Source organism: Spinacia oleracea, chromosome 5 (assembly GCF_020520425.1).
Source record: "Spinacia oleracea cultivar Varoflay chromosome 5, BTI_SOV_V1, whole genome shotgun sequence".
In the NCBI taxonomy this organism is placed as follows: domain Eukaryota; kingdom Viridiplantae; phylum Streptophyta; class Magnoliopsida; order Caryophyllales; family Amaranthaceae; genus Spinacia; species Spinacia oleracea.
Window position 1 is genome coordinate 122,534,387 of NC_079491.1, and position 22,476 is coordinate 122,556,862.

Genomic DNA, 22,476 nt, shown 5'->3' on the forward strand with positions numbered 1-22,476 from the left:
GGTGCTCCTGCTGTGCGTTGTGCCTTGCTCGCCTGACCTGTCCCTCGCGCGCGCGCGCCTTGCTGGTGCTTTGCGTGCGCTGCTGCGTTGTTGTTGTCGATTGTGGTCGTGTGTGTTGATAGGCACACACACACGATTAATTAATCGTTGTGTGTGTGTGTGTCGATCAATGATTTAATAAAAATATATTTTCAAAAATAGTAATTTTCAGTTTTAAATTAATTTAAGTATTGTGATTAAATTTAATTATTGGATTGTTTGGATTAATTAAAACGGTTATGAACACCGTATTGGGTTAGTATCATGTTTTAATTAAAGATATTGGTTTTGATGATTGCAATTATAATTTTCAGATTATATATGTTTATAAAGTATGGATTTTTGAAGTCAAAACATGTTTTCGGATTAAACTATTACTAGGGTTTTGGTTTCAAATTGATTGAGTAATTGATTTACATAATTTAATGACAATTTAAATTATGGGAATCATTCAAAATTTTAAGAATGTTTATAAGCTTTAAAAGGTTGGTTTTTAAGGGTTTTAAAGCTAAAAAGTCAATGTTTTTATGCTAGGACTTGAGTTGACTATTTGAGACTATTAAATTACCAATTATTGAATGATTTCTAATTAAACTAAGAGTTTTAGTTTCTTAAATAGTTGCTGGAAATTTAGTAAACATGGATAATAATTTAGTTCTCTTATTTTGTTTTATAGGAGTTGATTTCTAGTGAGTCGTGATTCGCACAGTGGCCCCCGTACTTAGGTATTCCAGGTACGTACAAGACTAGGGTGACCACCCATCCCTTAAGGACTTTGTGAAGTGTATTGAATGCGAATCATGTGAACTTATATGTTGTTATGAATTCATGTTTGATGATTGGGAATGATTATGTTATTATGGATTCATGTTTAATGTTGAGAACGAGCATGTTATTATCATTGTTGAATCTATATGAACGAGCATGTTATGAATTGAATTATTCTTTGTAGATTCTATGGAAATATCATGTTATGGACTTTTATAATCGTTGAATTATGCCAAGCATGTTGTTCAAGTTGGTGTGCATGTATGAGTAGTGCGCATGCAAGTTATTATTATTATTATGCTATAGTACAGGATGTCTAGCATAATTATTGAGCCAGTCGAATATTGCCAGTGAGCAATATATATTCTACAAAAGGGGTAGAATATGTTAGAGAGTCTATGTGAATTGAATTAAGGACAATTCGTGCTAAGGGCACACCCCGCTTGTTAATAGGCAATGTCGGGTTATCTCAAACCGTGTTTTTGAGAAGGAACAATGGGAGTAGTTTCACTTGAGTCTTGTTTGATCACAAGTCCTAAAGAAGTAAAATATTAAAGAGTCATTGTTGAATTGAGTAATTGTTCAATTGTTTTTATGTTGTGTCTTGAGTCGCCTTGAACATAATATACTAATTAACGTAAAGTGTAACCCAAGGAGCTTCAAAACTCTTGGAACGTATATACCTTGAGTATGAACAATGGGGGGAGTCTTGCCGAAAAACTTGTACTCCTAGAATGATACAAGACGTTTCATTCTCTTTTATGCCGTTGTGCATTGGAATTCCTGTCGGTATGGCCCGACTGTCGGTAGTAGCCCGACTTATTTTGGTGTATGGTTGGCTCCCATCACCCTTTTCTTTCCTTTTGAGGATACTTTACTTACCCGTTCGAAGCTACTTTTTATTAAACTGTGAGTCAAGGGTCGTGTCTTGTGTCGAGTCTTGTCTCCATGTTTACTTGTTTATTATATGGCTTTTGCATGTTGATTATTTAATTGTCGAGTGAAGCATGTTAGGATAGAATGTTATTCTAGCTTGTTCGTACTCAGCTTTTGCTGACTTCGTGCTTCATGTCTTCTGGTCATGGCCTTTGCCTTAATGACCCTATGATGATCCATCAATTGCATTTGCGTTGTTGGGGAGTAGATTTTCAATAAAGCAGGTTTGTAGAGATAACTTGCGGGAGAATTTATCATGGGATTCGAGTTGAGAGTTTTATGCTTCCGTAATTTATAAACTCTATCTTTATTTAAAGTCATGACTATTGCTATTTTTAGTTAATGGATTTCAAACGGTTTGTTTTAGTTTGGGCCTTAGTGGTTCCAACTTGTTTTAATGACCATTAACTATTTATTTATTATGTTTTGAAAGTTAGTTAATTCCGCTGCGTAATTCTGGTAAATAGCCTTAGCCGTTATCACGGTGGCGGTAATATCTTGGTAATTCATGTGTTTTAAGTTGGAAAATGTTTTATAAAAAGCAAGGAATTATTAGGGTGTTACAACAATAGTTCCTAAGATTAGACGGAGCTTCCAGAATTCTCAGCCGCTCCATCAGCCGGATCTGAAACAAAAAAAACAGAAATCAGTTGACCAAGACTCGCACCAGTTTCGAAAACAAAATGAGCAAAAAATATATCAAAAAGGCATAGCGCCAGAAAATTGCAGGGCGTATATTCTAAGCGCTGGAAATTTCCAGCGCTGCGCAGGAAAGCAATGGATTTTCCAACGCTGCCATCTGCCAAGAAAAATAAATAACTTGCAAGCATATTCGAAAAATTGCAAAAAGAAAATAAACGATTTCCACAACTGATTACCTGCAATAACAAAGGGTTGCCCCCGATAACTCCACACTTCACATCCTTCTTCAAGACATCCGCCCAAAGAATATTCTCGGCAACCACCATGGGCATCATGGAATACCGAGTCTCCATCGAACTGACAACTGGCATCAGTCTCAAGTCTCCAAGCATGTTGTCATTGTTATGAAATAAGTAACAGTTCAACAAACAGAAACAAAGGGCCCTAATGCTACGCTTATGTTCAGTTATATTGACAGTAGAGATTCTAAAGTGTTTAATGAGCATAGAAAGGTCAGCAGCATCCCCCACCAACATCTCATTAACCTTATTTTCAGACAAACCCAAGAACTTTCCCATCATCTTTTTCCCTTCGTCAGCAGTACTAGGGGTCACAGAAAGCACACTAGCAGGATAACCTAGGATGGCAGCAAATTTCTCAAGAAGGAGAACAATCTCATTATTGTGAAAAGTAAATACATGGTGATCAGAATCCCAAATATTCAGGGCAGCATGGATGAAATTGAAATCGTTTTTTATTTTTTGTAATCCTAACAAGGCATCTAGGGCATATTCTTTCAACAACATCTTATTAGTAGGGGTAACTGAATGAAGCCACCTGCTAACAACGAGCTTCAAAGACACAGGGGGAACGGGAGTCGACATGAGTTAATTAAATCTACGGCGGATCCGAACGTGCCGTGGACTATCTACGGAGGGACGACACTTGGAGTCCTAAACTTGTTCTTGTTCGGTTCGGGAGCAGCTAGGGAAGGCACGCTACATAAGTATGTATCCTAAATTATGCTAATTGTTATGTGGCAATTAATTTGGATTCTTGGCTTTATGGTTTTTCCACATGAAATATAAATGCTTTGTATTTGTCATAACCTAACAGTTTCGTCTTTGTACTTTGCAGTTATTATCCTGTCTAACTTATAATTTTCTCGCAGCTTCTTATTAAAGCCGAGGGCTTCAAGCGCTGGCGAGCTGATGTCACCAGTCAGCTTCAGCGGCAGGTTCATCGGGCCACCAATGCCGGTGACTATGCCATGGCGACGGTGGAGAAGGTTCGGCTGGAAATGCAGGAGACCATTGAAGCTCAGAACAAAGAGCTGGCCGTCCTGAGGAGTGACAAGAAGCAGTGCTTGATCAACATAAATGAACAAGTACTTACTATTGAAACCCTCAATGTCGAAGCCCTTTCTGCCCAGTCGTTCCTCCAAGAAGCTGAAGCCAAGGTGAAGGAAGCCGTGGGCCTGCGGCAACAGGTGGCTAGCCTTGAGGAGATGATCTCGGCCTCTCAAGCTGAGATTTCTCAGGTCAGGGCTGAGGCTAAGCTGGCTGCGGACGAGACGAGGGAGAGAACTCGCCGAGCCTGAGACGCCTGCATGGAGGACTTCTCTTTTGCCTGGTTTGAGCGGCAGATTGAGAAGCAGGGTGCCATCATTGCCGCCGAGCGACAAGGTCTTCCTCCTCCCGTGATCGAGGATTCTGACGCCGAAAGTGAGGAGGTGAACTCACCGGCCCAGGAGGAGGGAACTTCTGCTCAGCCAGCCCAAAAGCCTGCTGCCGACGGTCCAGATGGTGTGGACGCGTCGACCTCCGCCAACTCTGCCGCTGCTCAACCTGCTAGACCCTAACTCCACTTCTCCTCATTAAAACAAGTTTTTATGGCGCCGAGAGCGTCTGTAATGAATAATTTTTATTTCTGTTTGACGCCTAGGGTGTTTGTTTGAATAATTTTAACTTTTTTTGGATTTGGCGCTGTTTTGTGCGCAAACAAGTGGTGATTCGTCACCTTTTTATGTTAACGTTTTTATTTTGAGACTTTTAAATGCCTTCTCTGTTATTTGTGTATGTTTTGTGTTATTGGACGTCTACCTTTGTGCTCCAAATCAGGCGTTTGCAAGTCTCTGAGTAGGACTCCCATGCCCAAGTTTATTTTAGTTGATTGATTGACGCAAGTCAATCAATCAGTATGATTGCCGCTAAACTTGGGTATGGGGTTTGTTGAGCTGTTTCCGTGGCGGCATGTTTTATGCCGCGGCATATAGGAGTGATCCTGTTTGCCTTGGAAAAATAAATGATCATTTTAAGAAAACGATGATTGTTTTGGGGGTTTGCCCCCGTCTTAAAATGGAAGCGGCATATAGGAGTAATCCTATTTGCCTTGGAAAAATAAACGTTCGTTTTAAGAAAACGATTTTGATAGGTGATCAGCCTATGCTTGTGTTAATCTGGGCCACTTCTTAGGCTTCAATCAATTAGGCTTGGAAATGTTTGCTAATCTGGGCTACTTATAACCCCTTTATTCGATTAAGCTTTATGCATGCATATGTTAGATAAATTAGTATTAGACGTGCGAGTAATAAATAGTACCAAACAAGTAGAGTAATATTATTTATATTTTTGTAAGGCAAATTTAGCCGGTTACAAGAGAGTTTACTACCCTATCAGGACCGTCAATGGTCATTTTCTAGATCCATCTACGAAAGACGAAGTCATATTACATCTTAGAAGAAAAAAAATCTTGAGATTGTCTGCATTCCAGGTGCGCAGAATAGGTCGGTCTTGCATGTCTTGAATGCGATATGTTCCGTCCCTGACTTAATCATAGATCTCATAAGGTCCTTCCCAGGTGGGCGTCGGCTTTCCCTGCTCGTTGGCTCGTCCCACAGACTCCATTTTTCGCAGAACAAAATCTCCTACCTTAAGCACTCTTTTAGAGACTTTCTTGTTGTACTCTCTCGCCATCCTTATCTTGTACAATTGTTGCCTTAGCGCCGCATTTCCTCTAACTTCGGGCTAAAAGTCCAAGGCCAATTTCATCATTTCCCAATTGGCATTCTCGTCATATAGAATGACCCTCAGTGTAGGTTCACACATTTCTATAGGAAGTACGGCCTCGGCACCATAGGCTAGCAAGAATGGGGTTTCGCCGGTGGAGTTCTTAGCCGTGGTGCGGATTGACCATAAGACATTTGGCAGCTCATCAGCCCAAAGACCCTTAGCTTCATCCAGTTTCTTTTTAATCCCCTCGGAGATTATCTTGTTGAACGCCTCGACCTGGCCATTGGCTTGGGGTCGTCCTACAGAAGCGAAGCAGATGTGTATGCCGTGGTTGGCTAACCATTCCTTCAGCTTAGGCATCTCAAACTGAGGCCCATTATCAAAGACGATAGCTTGTGGTATTCCGAAGCGAGTCATAATATTTTTCCAAATAAATTCCCTAACATCACAAGTTCTTATATTCTAAAGTGCCTCTGCCTCTACCCACTTGGTGAAGTAGTCGACGGCTACAATCACGTAGTGCCGGCCTCCAGGGGCTCCTGTATATGGTCCTAACAAGTCCATCCCCCACTTAGCAAATGGAATGGGGCTCAGAATAGGGGTGAGGGGGTGAGCCGGCCTGTGGATGAGATGAGAAAATCGTTGGCACTTGTCACACTTCTGCACCATGGACAAGGCGTCTTCTCTCAGAGTGGGCCAGTAATAACCAGTTCTGAGGGCTTTCTCAGCTAAAGCTCGTCCTCCTATATGTGAGCTACATAACCCCTGATGCAGGAGTGACACATCGCATAAGAGGTCTGGAAAATTATTTCTTATACAAAACTCCATTCCACCATTCAAACCAAGAGATTTTCTTCTGGATTTTGGCGGCTAGACTTGAGTCGTCTGGAAGTGAGCCGTCTACTTTATATGCAATGATAGGGTCCATCCAAGTCGACGATCGGTCAAGAGTTGCCACAGTAGGAGCACATAACTCTTGTTCAATGCTTCATTTTTCTTTTACTGCCCAAAACGCATGACGTGGGGTATCACAAGAGGCTGAGCTAGCTAGCTTAGACAGGGCGTCGGCCTGATTGTTCTCTGTTCTGGGAATCTTCTTAGCCTCAAAACTCTTAAAATGTTCTATTTCTTAACGCATAGCTTGCATGTATTTGATCATGTTGGGGTCTCTTGCCACATAGTCTCCATTTACTTGACTTACAATGAGCTGTATGTCGGAAAAAGCAAGTATTTCTTGAGCTCCGGCAGCTTTGCACATTTTTATGCCGGCTAGCAAAGCTTCGTATTCAGCCTCATTATTAGATGTTTGGAAGTTGAATCTCATGGCATACTCGTACTTGTCTCCTTCAGGAGATTGGCATAATATGCCGGCTCCACATTCGTTCTAGGTGGACGATCCATCTACATATACCGTCCAACGGGTCGCCACATTCTTCTCAAAGGTTGGCCTCGTCATTTCTGCAATGAAATCGGCAAATTCTTGCCCCTTGATAGCCTTTCGAGGTTCATATGAGATATCAAATGCATTCAACTCAATTGCCCATTTGAGCATTCGCCCGGCAGCGTCTAATTTAGTGAGCGGTTGTTTCAAAGGTTGATCTGCAGTCTCAGTTCCCTTAGATTCCTTTGGGACGGAACAGATTTCTGTGGCATGGATAAAGGATTCGGCCTCGTCCAGGGCATCTGACATAGTTCTCACACTCTTCTTCACTAAGTCAAACTTAAAGGAACCCTTCTTAAGTCCTCTAAAAAAGTTGTCAAGGGCCATCCCATCAGGTAGATCCGGAATTTGTCCTGACTCCAAGTTGAAACGTCGCACATAGCTTCGGAAGGACTCGTCTTTTCCTTGTTGTATTCGGCCCAAATGCATGCTCGTCTTCTTTTCCTCTTTATAAGCCATGAACCTTGCAGAAAACAACATTTCCAGTTCTGCATAAGTGTTGATCGTTCCAGCAGGCAACTTCTCAAACCATTTTAAGGAAACACCTTTCAGAGTGGACGGGAAGTATTTGCACCAAGTTGCATCAGTAGTCCCTTGGACATACATGTGGTGACGATAGGCCAAAAGGTGTACATCAGGATCAGAGGTGTCGTCATAGGCATCAATAGTCGGCGGCTTTACCTTAGGCTCTTTGTGAGCGTTCATAAATCAGCACAGAATGGAGTGGTGTAATCAAGGATGAGGTCAGCTACTCCCTGTTGAATGTGACATATTGGGTCTTGTCTCCTACCTTGAGAGGTTCTACGCCGCTCGCTGTCTGCGCGACTCACATTGGTTCTGGTGAGACGACGCGAAGGAGTAGCAAGGGGTGAATCTTCCATAACAGGGGTGGAGCCTGTGTCTGACAACTCAGTTTCTTGAGGCCTATCTAGCTGAATAACTGGTACTCTTCTGGACGGTCCAGGTTCGGGCCAAGCAGTTGTTAAAATACGACGCGGAGCCATTGGCTGGAAAGAAGTCCTAGTCCTGTCGAAACGTCTGTCACGCTCGTCATTTCGAGCTTGGTCTTGCCGCCAGACATTAGACCGAGTGAGTCCATTAAAGAATGGCATCCCCGTCCCATGAGACTGAGAGCGGATGGTCTTGATCTCATCTTGAAGTGTGTCCATCTGCGCCTTAAACTTGCTCAGGTTGTGGTTCAGGAGGGGGATCAGGACGGTGGTCCTACCCCACGGAATGGTTGCTTCTCTCATCTCTCCCTCGAGGAGGACGGTCACCATTCGTTGTGGTCTCGTCAATTTCGTTTCGATTGATGGGCGCGTCTCCGAAGTGCTGGACGTCTACCATGTTACCTTACCTCCCCACAAACGGCGCCAAATGTTGTGGGAGTTTTTCCAATGGTTGATGACGAGGAGATATTCGGTTCCACGTAGAGTCGAGTCCAGTCCACGTCGGGCGGCTTTCCTGCAAAACAAGAATATTCCCGTAGGAATATTCCCTCCGATCCTTAAGTAAGATTAGGGTTAAGGAAGAAGTGCTTAGTAAAAATAAAGCATTAACTATATGAAATTGAAGGGTGTTTCTCGATCTAGGAACTTGTGTCAATTCCTTGGGAATCGAGTGTATTTATAGTCTCCCCCAAAAGGGGGAAAACCATAGGAAGGTGTCACATGATTGGCTAGTTTACCATAATATGACAAGTGTCACTATCATAATATTCTCTATGTTGGGCCATGGGCCTTTAAGAGGTTTGTACTCTTATTTCAACCATACATCATCAAATGCTTACTCCTAAGTGGCTGCTAAATAGGCATTTTGCTTGCTGAAATGAGCCACGTGTCACCCTGTGATTGGGCCACGCAGGCTGGGTATTTTTACCCACATCAATTAACATTTCTACTTTTAAAGATCGAGGTGAGATCATTAATATAATACATGATAACCTGGTAAAAATGATGAGTTGGTACAAGTACACTTAATATAATTCTCATTATATAGAGAAAATGTTGTTAATCGTCAATTACCTAGTATAGGCTTCTTTTGGTTCTAGCATACTATTGTTGAGATTTATTAACAAAATATTCTCAAAATAATACGATAATGTGTTTGTTGGTCTAATTTGGTGATAATTTACTCTTAACTTAATGTTGCTTGGTGAATTTATTTTTTATCAGGTGAATTTATTTTCACTACTTGGTAGTGTAGTATTTTGGTAAGATGCAAAGTAAAAGTAAAAGTACATGTATGGGATCTTATATGTTAAGAAGGCAACGTTTGTAAATTAGTCAAGTCGTTGTGTGGATTAAGCAAGTTCCAAACAAATGACATCAATGAATGTGATTCTTGTGTTTATTCTAAGCATGATTCTCATGATACTGCGATTTTTGTCTTTGTGTGGCTGATTTGGTAATTTTTGGTAATGACTTGGATCGAATAAATAGAACTAAATGTTTCTAAATTTGAAATTTGAAATAAAATATATTGGTGATGCGAATGTGATTTAAGGAGTAAAAATCATAAGATCTCCAAATGGCATTTTTCTTAGCCAATCCCACTGTTTTGAAAATTTTCTTAAAAAGTTCGAATCATTTAATTTCGATCAAGTTAAGACTTCTTATGATCCAAACATCCACTTAAAGATTAATAAAGGCGTTCCAATTTGTCAATTGGAACATGCTAAGATTATTGGTAGTATTATGTTTCTTATGAACTACACTAGGTGTTGTGGGATCTTTTACGGTGATGACGTGTCACGCGTTCCTCGGAGGTATCAAGTATGAGCTGGCACGAAACTCTGGAAACCTGCAAAACAAGAATATTCCCGTAGGAATATTCCTTCTGATTCTTAAGTAAGTATAAGCTAGAGAGAGAAGTAATTTGTAGAGAGAAGGCAGAGCAAAGATTAGTTTCAGGTTGGTGGGAATGAATTGAATGCCCCCTTTTACCTTGGGATCTGAGCTATTTATAGGGCTAGGGTTTCTTGGGGTTTCTTGGGAATTGATCCCTCAACCCTATCCTAATGATTGAGTGTTTTTCCAGATTTGGACATGTGTCCTATTAATAACAGATCTGATTAGACCTGTTGGGCTCTTTGCTTGTTTGGGCTTTCCTGCAAGCTCTTGGCTTTCGGACATGTTTTGGCCAGGATTTCTCAATGGGCTTAGCATGTGTTGCAGAGATCCATGAAGGGATATTTGTCTTCTTATTTTGACCATCATAGAAAAGCCAGGTGGCAAGTTACTATTTCTGGCCACATCACTAGGCCTGACATTGCTTAAATTATCCTATGAGTAGACAGAGCATGTACACTCATAACCCAAGTAATGACCATTGGGATACTCTAAGGCGATTGTTTAGGTACCTTAAGGGTATATACATAGATTGTGGTTTGCACTACTCCAAGTTTCCAGTAGTGTTGAAAAGCTTTTGTGTTGCCAACTAGATATTTGACAATGATGAAGTTAACTCTACAAGTGATTGTGTTTTCACTCTATGGGTTGGAGATGTACCTTGGAAAATCTTGCAAGCAATCTTGTAATTCAGGACTAATATGTAATATGAATAATAATGAATTGGCAGGTCATGACTCATGAGGCGGAATTATTGAGGAATGTGCGTGCAGATTTTTCGCTATTGGGAGAAGCCATCTAATTCAGTACAACTTCATTGTAATTCGCAAGTTGCAATTGTTGTTGCAAACAACTTCATTTTAATTCGCAAGTTGCAATTGTTGTTGCAAACAACTTCATTTTATCTTTTATTTTGTCTTTCCTTTCCTTTAAATACTTTAATACAACCGTTTAGTGAATGCAAGAGGCTAGTTTTGGCAGACGTTCTCAATGCGTCTTCTGTTGGCAAAGGTAGGACCTATTAGCATATAGTTAAAACTCTCTCCAGTCAACAACAACTTCAATTAAAACACTCTCCAACTGAAAACAGCTTCAATCAATGATTCACATTTTATGTAAGAAGACAGTCATCCAATATCTTTTATGTTTTCCGGGCTTGGGGTGTCATATGGTTACTGACTGTTATTGGCTTTGGATTGAAATCTGCAAAGCAAAACTTTGCCAACATAGTCAAAGATACGATGGAAATGAGATAAAAGAGCTACATATAAGTTCCAATTTAAAAAAAAAAAAACATATATCATTATGATTAATATCCAAGAAAAATAAGGTCATACACAAGTCTCATGAAAGTGAGGTCTAGGGAGGAAATCTATCACATTGATTGAATCATGGTCCAACCACTGTGGCCTTAATCCGAATCTATTTCCCTCCCTCAAGTGCATAAGCTAGATTTCGACCTAGACTAACCGATCTCAAACCTATGAACTATTGCATCTATATAACTAGTAACAGGACTGTTAAGTGGGTACTTAATCTACACATAAGGCATTAATTAATTACAACCAATCATGATCAGCATGACATTTTGGAGACATGGCCTAAAATACAATTAGTGCAGCAGAAATGTTACTTCCAAGGAAGAACAGACATGCCAAGTGGGGTGCTATTAACAGCTCCTGTACTTTGGTTAAGTGGGCTTCCATCCCCTCCTGAAGACTCACTCAAAGTCCCATGTGATTGTGGGCTGCCGGGTCCTGTTGGCCCACTTGCAGCATGAGGTTTTGCAGGAGAAAACAAATGTTCTGTATGATTCCCGACCTTTACTTCCCTCTGACCATCTGCAATAAAACTGCCCACCACAACCTGCCATACATCGAAAGCTGCTATCAGAAACGGCTTAGTGTTGCACTATTTGGTTTTTCAATAGGCTGAGTTGAGTGCCTAAACATGTATTCAACCATGCAGCAGAGAGTAGACAGTGATCTGATCACAGCCTCACATGATCAATTTGCACTTCAGTATGACGGGTTAATGCATGATTTACATGTTGGAAAAGGGAACTAGAATAACATTCAGATAACCAACAATGCAAGTACCTACTCTGACAGAAGAACATTATATTACCACCGTCTCAAAATAATAGGGCACGTCCGCTTTAGTTTTCCCCAAAATCATAGGCCACTTTCAAATTTATCAAGTTAAAAACTATTTAAATAAGGAATTTTTGTCAGAAAGGACCTTTTATAATCAAAAAATTGTGACAAAGGACCTTTTAAAAAAAAAGTTGTGAGGTAGGACCTAAATCAGAATTTTTGTTGTGAATAGGGACCAAGAACCATTTTCCGGTAGTCAAACCATATTCTCCGGCGTTGACCAGCACGTGCGTGGCACGTGCCCCATAAAAACGATTTTTTTAAAATTAAAAATCTAAAATTTTCCCCTCCAATTCCCCCTTGCATGCCTACCGAAAATCTAAAATTAAAAATCCCCTTTTCTCTCTCCTTTGTTGCTCTGTTCCTCCACATTACCTTCTCATAGCTTCTTCATCTTCTTCATCAATCCATTGCATATTGCTTATGGAAAATAAAATTCATTGCTTCCCCTTGATTTTCGTTGCAATTCGTACCGGGTAAGAGTAAAATCCCTAATTGTTTTGGTCCAATTTCTCCAATTTCGTAACTTTCAAAATTAGGGTTCATAAGCTAAATTTATTTTCAGACCGTAATTGGTTGGTTTTAGACCATACTAGAGGGTTGTTGGGCCCTTCAGAGGCGGCAACGACGGCAACTCGAGTGTTAATCCTCTTCAGGCCGGTGGTGTTGGTGGTTGCGTTTGTTTGAGTTACACGGTCTAGCAGGGTTGCAGATGGCTTTAGGCATTAGTGCAAGGTGGTCGGATTTTTTAGTTGAGTATGGGAGTTGAAGTATGGGAATGGAGTTTTTTGAATTTTGTTTAGGAAGTACCGAATTTTCTTTTTCCAAAAGCAAAGTGCAGGTAATGTCGAGGAAGAAGAAGCAACGAGGAGAGAGAAGAGAGTTTTTTTTAAGGTTTTGTATAGGTAATTAGGGGGGAAATAATTAATAAGTCGTTTTTATGGGCGCACGTGCGACGCACGCGCTGGTCAACGCCGGAGAATGTGGTTTGACTACCGGAAAAGGGGTCTTGGTCCCTATTCACAACAAAAATTCTGATTTAGGTCCTACCTCACAACTTTTTTTTTAAAAGGTCCTTTGTCACAATTTTTTGATTTTAAAAGGTCCTTTCTGACAAAAATTCCTTTAAATAATGAAGGATAGTTATATTATTTTACCTTCATCGGGTTCAAGTTTTTTGGATAAAACATTAACAGAAAGATTCTAAACATCTTTCTTCAAAAAAGTTGGGCGAGGAATTAAGGCCCGTTTGTTATCAAATTTTTTTGTTCCAGTTTTCTGTTTTTTGGAAAATTATGAACAAAAATATGGAAACCATAAAAAATAGTTCCCAGTTTTGTGTTCAAACATGATCATTATAGGTATGACTAATTTAAAGTTAAACCTAAATCATATGACTTTCAAACTCATTAAACTAAAAACTGAAAACTACCGGTAATAACAAAAATAAAAAATTGAATATAAACCGCCAACCACAAAAATAACAGCAATGAATACAGGATACTCATTAAAAAGGTAAGAACGTTATTGTAACAAAGTAACATACGCCCGAAATAGAGCCAAATGCCTGAATTCTAACCTGACACTGATTTTATTAACTCATGTGTCCTCCATATCTGTCAAACCCTAAGAGGATCTTACCATGCCTCCTAATCAGGGATTTCTAGTGTCTCCTATTAACATGCCTCAACCATCTTAGTCACATTCTCGCATCGTGTTGAAAGTAATAAATTAGTCCTTGAAAATTCTAAGAATAAAGTCTACAAAAACAATGTCCGTCAACAAGTAAAAACACCATTTGACTCCCTCCTTGGATTGCTTTGGAAAGCTCGTACATATCTAAAGTAATACGAAAGACATTCAAAGTAGATAGAGTCTATGGTAACAGCAAATAGCTCACATATAAGCTTTGATATTTGACTCCCTCATGGCCTCGTACAGGTCATTTTTTTTGGGGGGGTTAACTTATACATCATGTAGTTGGAGTCCTTTTGTCTCTCAACACCTCCAACACACATCTTTTCATACTCGGGCATAGGCCTCTATGTAAATGAGAGGGGGGTTAACTTATACATGTAATCAGCAGGTCGAATACATGTAGTTGGAGTCCTTTTGTCTCTCAACACCTCCAACACACATCTTTTCATACTCGGGCATAGGCCTCTATGTAAATGAGAGGGGGGTTAACTTATACATGTAATCAGCAGGTCGAATACATGTAGTTGGAGTCCTTTTGTCTCTCAACACCTCCAACACACATCTTTTCATACTCGGGCATAGGCCTCTATGTAAATGAGAAACCTTTTAATTTATGTTAAACAGCTTCGCTACATAAATTTTTATTAAGGCACACATCAAATACTACCATGAAGGAGCTTTCATTATAGATGGTATCTGTCACTAATGACATGAAGAAAAAAAATCCATCAGAGAATATCTCCTCAAATATAGTCAAAGATGGTATCAATCAGTGAATTGTAATAAAAAAAAGCCATAAGCAGTTTCTTTAACTAGGTTATGTGCACCGTCTCCTTGCAACATGACAGCCTTCTATATCCGCCAGATAACAATATAGTAAAACACTTAATATCCACCGAGTCATCAACTATATGGTCAAAGCACAATATGAGCAGTCAAAGGCATTTAGATTTTACCATAAAGATCTGGCAATTTTTTTAGTACAACTAATCAATCCACAACTTATAACCATCGCAAGACACTGAAAAAAAAAAAAACAAAAATGGCCTATGAGGAGGAGTGAGAGATTAACAGATGTCAAACCTGTACTGGGGACGCAGCTATTAAAACACCGGCAACACCACCTCCTAAGACCCGCCCATCAGGCCCAGCTAAAGAAACACTCAAACCGCCGGCCCTGCTACGTGGACCACCACCATCTGAAAGCGTGAATGAACCTGAGAGTGACAAAATTTCAAAACGCCCCTGCAGAAAACAGGAGGAATAACACAAAACAGAGAGCCAAGAAGAATTTAGTAAGAATCTTTGTTGCAGCACAGTCAGCATCTTTTGCCAACTTATGACAGGGAAAATTGGAAAAGCATACACACTTATAATAATATGTTGCCTAAATTATGAAATGATACACAGAAAAATACAGGTATGGGGTGCTTATCCTTATGGAATGCGGGACATCAGGTTTAATACACAAGTAACTACGACTAAATTGTTAGGAAACCATGTGTGTTTCATCTTATGTTACCATGAGTTAAGTGTAAACTAATTAATAAGTTTCCTTAAAGTAATAATATGATAAATAAACTATGAGATGAATCCCCAGTCCCAATCCAGATTGATGGTAGTCCACGATTTGGATTAACATATTTCATTCTGGGACAATTGTGGCAAGTGAATTCCAGCTACCATGTTGTATGGTTGGATAATTCGATCTGTATTCAAAAAGCACATACAGAAAATAATTAAAGTCAAACAAAAAGATCTAACAAGCCGAACCCTGGTATGCTTATCATCTGTTGTCTTTCTGATAACAGTTTTGGAAATGGATCTCTTTGGAATTTTGGATAGCAGTCAGAAAATAAGCATTAGTTAGAAAAGTGAGCTTCTTGCTTATTTTCAGACTGCTATTCAAAGAGATATACTTTAACATCCAGAATAATATGCGCACATATTATTCTTTGAATTATAATATACGAATAGTCAAAACCTAAATTTAACTTGAGTGTCCTGCACTTCTTATTTTTTGTGACATCACATGGCAGCCAGCCACTCACTTTTTAATTACGGGCCAAACAAGCATCCATGTCATCATGGGCAGTGTTGCAGTAATGCAATGGTATCGCAAGATAGATTATACATCCATGAAAGTTGAACCGTAAAACAAGCACCCTGTGTATATGGAACAGATACTGTTCACATCATTCAAATAAGCAACAAAACCCAAGAACTCATTTTTTGTCAAAAAGCAAAAGTAGCTATAATGGGCTAAATATACAAAGCAACGTCAACCATATTCAAAATGATGGAAAGGTAAATTTAGAAATTAATTACTTAACAAACATCTTCATCGCATATTCATGTCTAAATGATGAATAAAAAGCATATATTTGTTGTAACAAACCTCATACGTCACTGAGCCACCAGAGGTCGCTGCTTGACGAAGAGTCACATTTGATATGGCTCCATTTGCAGAAAGAATGCAGATAGCCCTTGGACCAGCTTGGGAGAATGACATGATTCTAGCCGTTACATCCTGCAGATCAAAGAAATGCCATCTTGAGAGTCGGTACAGCAGTCAGAAATAATGAAGCTTCCTCCTAAAAAAACATGAAGCTTGAGCGGCCTATGATGTAAAATAACAGGTTATCTGGTTTAGGTTTGGGAGCAAATAGGAAGAACTGCAATAATACACGATTCCACCTGTCTACCCTATGCCAAATACTGCATGCAAAAATGAATACAAAACAACTTGCTGAAATCTGCACTAAGCAACCATTCACATCAAACACAGATCTAGCAAGTGAAGAAGCTACACGTAAATAAGGACAAAGTTTACAGCAAGGAAAACAAGATTTCGGATTCTCAATAATCATTATTTCTCCAAATGATCATGATGAATTAAATTTTCGTAACCCTCAAACTACAGTTACCAACTTACTAACAGTCCTATTATTGACGTATGCCTATTTTGCAAAAAAATTGTAGAATAACAGTTTATTTGGTTTAGGTTTGGGAAAAAGAGAACAACTAGGAAGAACAACAATAGAACATGATTCTGAACTATAATATAGTATTACAGCTATCTGGTTTAGGTTTGCCGTTTCTGAACAACCAGGAAGATGGTTTAGGTTCAGGAACAACTAGGATGAACTACAATAAAATATGATTCTGAACTATAATGTAGATTGTAGAATAATAGTTTATCTGGTTTAGGTTTCTGAACAACCAGGAAGAGCCACGGTAGAGCGTGATTCCACCTGCCTAACTTGATGCATAATACAAGTAAACATGAAGAGAAAACAACTTGCTCAAATCTGGACTACGCAGCGCTGCAACAATCCAAATCCAACACAGATCTAACAAGTAAAGAAGCTAAACATAAGTATGGACAAAGTTTACAGCTTCAAAAACAAGAATCTGGATTCTCAGAGATTGTTTCACCGACTGAACATGATATAAGTTTGCACAAGTCTACAACATACAGTTACTATAGAAGTTAGATAGTGGTCTTATTATTGAGGTATGCCTATTCTGAAATAATTTTGTTAGATCCGAATATCCTATACAACAAATTCCAATACACAATCCAAGAAACAAAGTTATAGTTCACAGGGGAAAGAATAAGAGAAAGGAGACAGGATGAAACACCCTTCTGCATCAATTTTGGGCTTATAACAAGTGACAAAATGTTCCAGCGTGGGAGAAAAGAGGAGCAAAACATGCAACCGCAAACGAAAAATGATACTGTAACATTCCCATAATAACTTTAGCAGTGACTATTAGCTATCCTAAATATATTCTGAACCGTAAACAAAAGATCTTTAGATTCAATCGCCAGTCAAAGCATTGAATAAACACGGGGATGAAGGGCGGTGTCAGAAGAAAATTGCCTGCTTATTCCTAGTCTGGAAAACATATGTATATAACTATATGCGTATAGTATGGTATAAATCCACTATTCTTCCATTTAAAGAGGAAGAAAATGGTACTAACTGATGTATGGGAAGAGAAAACCGTATAGTCAATATCAGTACTTAATTCATACGCCAAACCGTCAAGAGCATCTAGTCTGATTTAATAAAAAAAGACTAGAAGCCAAATGAATACTCAGCGTATAAAAGTCCAATTTAATAATTCAATAAACCAGCATAGGAGAAAACAGGCAAAATGCAAACAACACAGTAAACATATATTTACATTTCACACAACAAACAACACCAATGATTAATACGAGAGACAGTAAATTATTGTTGAGAAAAAGAAATACAAATAATAAGATCAAACAACCCCAACTGCTATGCATTCAACATTGAATCAAGTTTTCTGCATGAATGACGACTTTAACTAAGTTACCATCTTTGATAGAGTTAAGAAACTCCTGGGATATAACATCGACCTCAATCACTAATCTAAATTATTTTGTCTTTCTCTAATCATATGTTTTAGAAACTTGAAACTAGTGCACCAAACATCTAAATCACAGACAGATATCACAACGTAACCCAATACCAGATAATTCAAGAACGACAGCAGCAACTCTTAATACAGATCTTGCCAGCAAAGTCTCAAGAGATCAGGATAGCTTTACAATATCTACCAATTAATTATTCAGCTTCAAGTATGTTAAATTTATTTTTTGAAAGCAAAGTGAAAATGAGTATGACCTCGCCAGTATTCACAGTGATGACATGTGGAGTAAAGCCAATTCCTGGAGCACCTGCAAATAAAGTACATCAAATAAGCAAGGGCAGCATGCAAACTTGCAAAATATCAGCTGCAAAATATTGTTTCACAAATATCAAAATAGCTATTGATGTGATTAAAATATGGGTTATCAAACAAAAACAGAATGAACTAGGTAAATGTACAAAAAAAGACTGAACTGTAAAGGATAGTCACAGACTCACACACATAAATTTAGTGGTGTGGAGTTGGAACTTAATGCATCTCAAGTACCTAATAGAATTAAAAAATAACTTTCTTAATTGAAACTTTCCCCTACGGCATGACTACAAAATTCTCTTTTGATCATATTGGTGCTTTAGATCATTACGTATCAACTCTGATATCATTAAATATATTTTTAGTCAACATGGTACATTATTAAGCATAATTTTGTTGAAGATTTCCATAGTTCGCGAGTTCAATCTACTTAAACCATTTTTCCCTAAAAAGGCCGTAGACCAATTTGCAAACTGAAAAAAGACGAGAAACAAAAGCTTAGATAACCTACCAATCAAAAGGAAAAGAATATGCACATCCAAGCTAAAATCAGTCATTTATTATAACCAGACATAATACGGAAATGACCAAGGGTTTTCGTGTTTAGAGTGTATTAGACACATTAAACCAAAATGATGAGGAAAGGGAGCATAAAACTCTTTGTAAAAATGAATTAGATGCTCAATGCCACCTTATGAGGAACACAGAAAGGAACCAGGGAAACAAGGTGAATAACCAAAAGAAGAGATACAAGCTAAGATGAAGGGCAAAGATGTAACTTTCCCCTCAAATCATGAGAATCTTAAATTCACATTGCAACACAATCCTACAAGTTGCAGACCATGCTCAATTATAACCTGTATATATACTACTACATACTCCTACATATTTTATCTTGCACCAAAAAAATCTCGAATTTAATGAAAAAGCCGATTATTCAATATTGTTGGTCTAATGTTCATATTCAACACAAGTAAAAACAAGGAGAAATTACTTTAATGAAGTTAAAGGTTATACCATGGTCATCCAACTGATTCTTTCTTCCAGCACCAGGAGGACGCCCTCTGGCCTTCTTCTGTGATCTACCATCCTGCGATGGCGACTGTGGTGGTGGCTGCTGATGGTGCTGATGATGTTGTTGTTGTTGTGATTGAGGTGGCAGCTGTCTTTGTTGCTGTTGCAGCGTCGGAAGAGAAGAGAAGGTTCCAGAAGGCGGCTGAGAAATGTTGGCCTGAGCAGTAGTAGGATGCGCAGAAGAGAGAGGAACTGGTATGGAAGCTTCTGGACCATACTTCCTTGGCCTACCTCTCTTCTTCTTTGCTGGCTCCCTAATTCCCATTCCTATGTTTGTTCCTATTCCATCACCATTACCGTTACCGTTGCTGTTACCGGCAACCGGCTTATAAACTGCATTCCCGTCTGCGACAAAAGCAAGTTGCATGTTCTGTATCATAGGCTGCGAAAGTGGGACCGGTGATGAGTTTTGCATCCCTAAACTACCGACGTCATTTTCAGATCCCGACATTTTTCTTCCACACTCCCGAACTTCAATTCCCTGCAAAATTCAAAAATTAAATTTTCTTTGTTAAAGAAGGTGATTTCTTTTTTAATTTTGGTTGATTTCCTTTTGATTAAAAATAATAAAGTTTACATTTTAAGAAATTAGCTCCAACCATTTGGGAAGAAAATTACAGTGAGTGAGCTAGTGAGTGACATAAACCCTAACTCAAGTTAAAAAAAAAAAGAAAAAAGAAAAAAGAAAAAAACAACAGATTTTCTGCTGATTGTCCTGGAATTTATTTCGGAAAAAATCGTGGAATTTGTCTGAAAAATATTCCGAGTTTCAATTTTCAATAATTTCTGAAAAAATCCAAAAAAATAAAAAAAAGTCGTCAAAATTACAAATTAAAATTAAACTGGTAAATTATAATTTTCTGAAAAAATTTAAAAAAAAAATGGCGGAAAATAGGGGAAAATAATAATAACTCACCTAAAAAAGGGGAAAATTTCAACGATGACGACAGTAATGAGAGAGATAAGAAAAAGAGGAAAGGGGAACAATTTATATGCAGGGTTTTGGTGAAGAAGATGAGTGTGAAAGCTTAGGTAAGAAATGTGAAATGTGAAATGTGAAATGTGAACTGTGAATGTAATTCAATTATTTTTTTGATTTACTTCTTTTTTTGTTTCTTCTAATTTCCTTTTAAGAAGATTGTATATTTGTACTCCGTATTTCGTATCTTTTTTGTTTATTGCAAATTTTTCATGACTTGTAGATTACGGGTAAATTAAATATATCTGGAATTAATATATCTGCTTGATTTTCATCCCAAAAAAATAAAATTAAAAGAAAAATCTGGTTGATTTGCTTTTCTTAAGTGCTGTTTGGCTGGCCTTGTAAAATACTGTAGGAAGTATGATTCACTCATTATTTAATTATTGTATGTATAATGGAGTCGTTATTTGATTGTTTCTTGGTAAAAGATTAACTTATTTGTTGCAAAATACTACCCCTTTACATCCTCTTAACTTAAGCACTATTTATATAATAAGTTTAACTTGAATTTTTTAGCCAATATAATAATCAAATGTTACCATGTAAAGTATTCTTAGAATTTCCTTCCTTCAAAAAAATTAGTCAAATTATATATTTTCGTAATATCAAGTTTTAATAATTTGTACGTATGGAAAATTAAAGATATTTAATGGTCAAATGATACATTGGCAAATATGTCGGTCTAGGTGATGTACTTCCTCCGTTCCGCAATAGATGCATCATTTCTCTTTTGGATACTATTCATTAACTAACTTTAACAATTATTCTTTCACATCATGTAAAAACAAACACAGTCAAGTGAGATCTTGTTAAATTCGTATCAATGTGATGATTTCAAATATCAATTTTTTATAATTTTTACTTACGCACAATTAGAGATATTAATGTTCAAATAAGCATGTTGGGATACGTGAAAAAAGAAATGGTGCAAATCTATTGCGAAACGGAGGTAGTAATTATAAAAACGGAGTGAGCAACTAGTTTAGTTAGTTAGACTCTTATGGAATCATATCCGGAACCAAGTCGAACTAATTAGTTTAGTTAGTCAAAGTTTTAGAAATGATATCTAAGATTAGGTCGCATCTATATCAGTTAAATTCGGCAATTGAGTTTAAATAAGTTAAAATAACAAAACTTAACTCGCTTTCTGGTGCGAATACATTTTATATGGGCAACAATGGGGATATAAATTACAAATAGGGGGCAGGTAATTTAAGCCTGGCACCTATCTCACACACATGCCCTTATTTAACGGAGTATTAGACAAAGACTTCATTGGATATTATTTGTCCTTCGAGACGCCGTAATCTATCAAAAGCTTTTCTGTAAAAGTGCCTAACGGTTATACCAATTTTTTGGTACTAATTAAACTAGTGTAAAACATAACTAAGAGTAATAAATTCATAACTAACTGAATAACAAAATAATTAAGGTATAAAGACAAATAGTTAAGTTTATGAGTCGAATAGTTATTATCTTTGAACAAACTTATTATTAACTAAAATTCATAAAATCTTAACTAATTGATCTCATTGTTTAACTAATCAGTTTCATTGTTTAACTAATTAGTTCAGTACTTAACTAATTAGTTCAGTTGCATAACTAATTGATTTTGTTGTTTAACTAATTAAATTTCAGACTTAAGTAATTGATTTCAGTGATTAACTAATTAGGTAAAGTGCACAACTAATTGGTCTAACCATTACCAATGATGTCTTGGCCTAGTGGTTAAGACTGAGGGCCTGTGTGCAATAGGTCTCAGGTTCAAATCCCCTCGTCCCCATTTGTAATTTATATTGCCCTTGTGGCTCATTCGCACCAAAAAAAAAAAAAAAAAAAAAAAATTGGTCTAACCATTAGACCGTTTTTCCTAAAACGTACTCCCTCCGTCCCATAATATAGTGCCTGTTTTCCTAAAATGGTGTCCCTAAATGATGTGCCTATTTCTATTTTAAACCATTAATTTTTACTTTGAAAATTGTACTTTTTGACTTTTATTCAACACATGTGCTTGATTTTTATCCTTTTTAGGCCTATTTATTATGTACACACCTTTAATCTATAATTTATCTCTCCATTTTTGCCAACTAACATGTACTTTATCTTGAAAGTACAAATCATTATTTTTTTTATTATCAATGTTATCCTTTACCTTAATAAC

The 22,476-nt window shown here is 37.8% G+C and overlaps 1 protein-coding gene across 2 annotated transcripts; it reads right to left on the reverse strand.

Annotated features, from left to right (window-relative positions):
- Nucleotides 1-10,964: 10,964 nt before the first annotated feature.
- LOC110789809 (AT-hook motif nuclear-localized protein 10) lies at nucleotides 10,965-20,419 on the reverse strand. Of its 2 annotated transcripts, none has more exons than XM_021994510.2 (6): nucleotides 20,250-20,419; nucleotides 19,277-19,814; nucleotides 18,202-18,254; nucleotides 15,939-16,070; nucleotides 14,624-14,785; nucleotides 10,965-11,552 (listed from the first exon to the last, which is right to left on the reverse strand). In XM_021994510.2, exons 2-6 carry the CDS (start codon nucleotides 19,782-19,784, stop codon nucleotides 11,316-11,318), a joined length of 1,092 nt encoding a protein of 363 aa, XP_021850202.1. In that variant the 5' UTR covers nucleotides 19,785-19,814; nucleotides 20,250-20,419; the 3' UTR covers nucleotides 10,965-11,315. The 2 variants fall into 2 exon arrangements, with proteins under 2 accessions (XP_021850202.1, XP_021850204.1); XM_021994512.2 differs by lacking the exon at nucleotides 20,250-20,419 and adding an exon at nucleotides 19,911-19,929.
- Nucleotides 20,420-22,476: the final 2,057 nt, after the last annotated feature.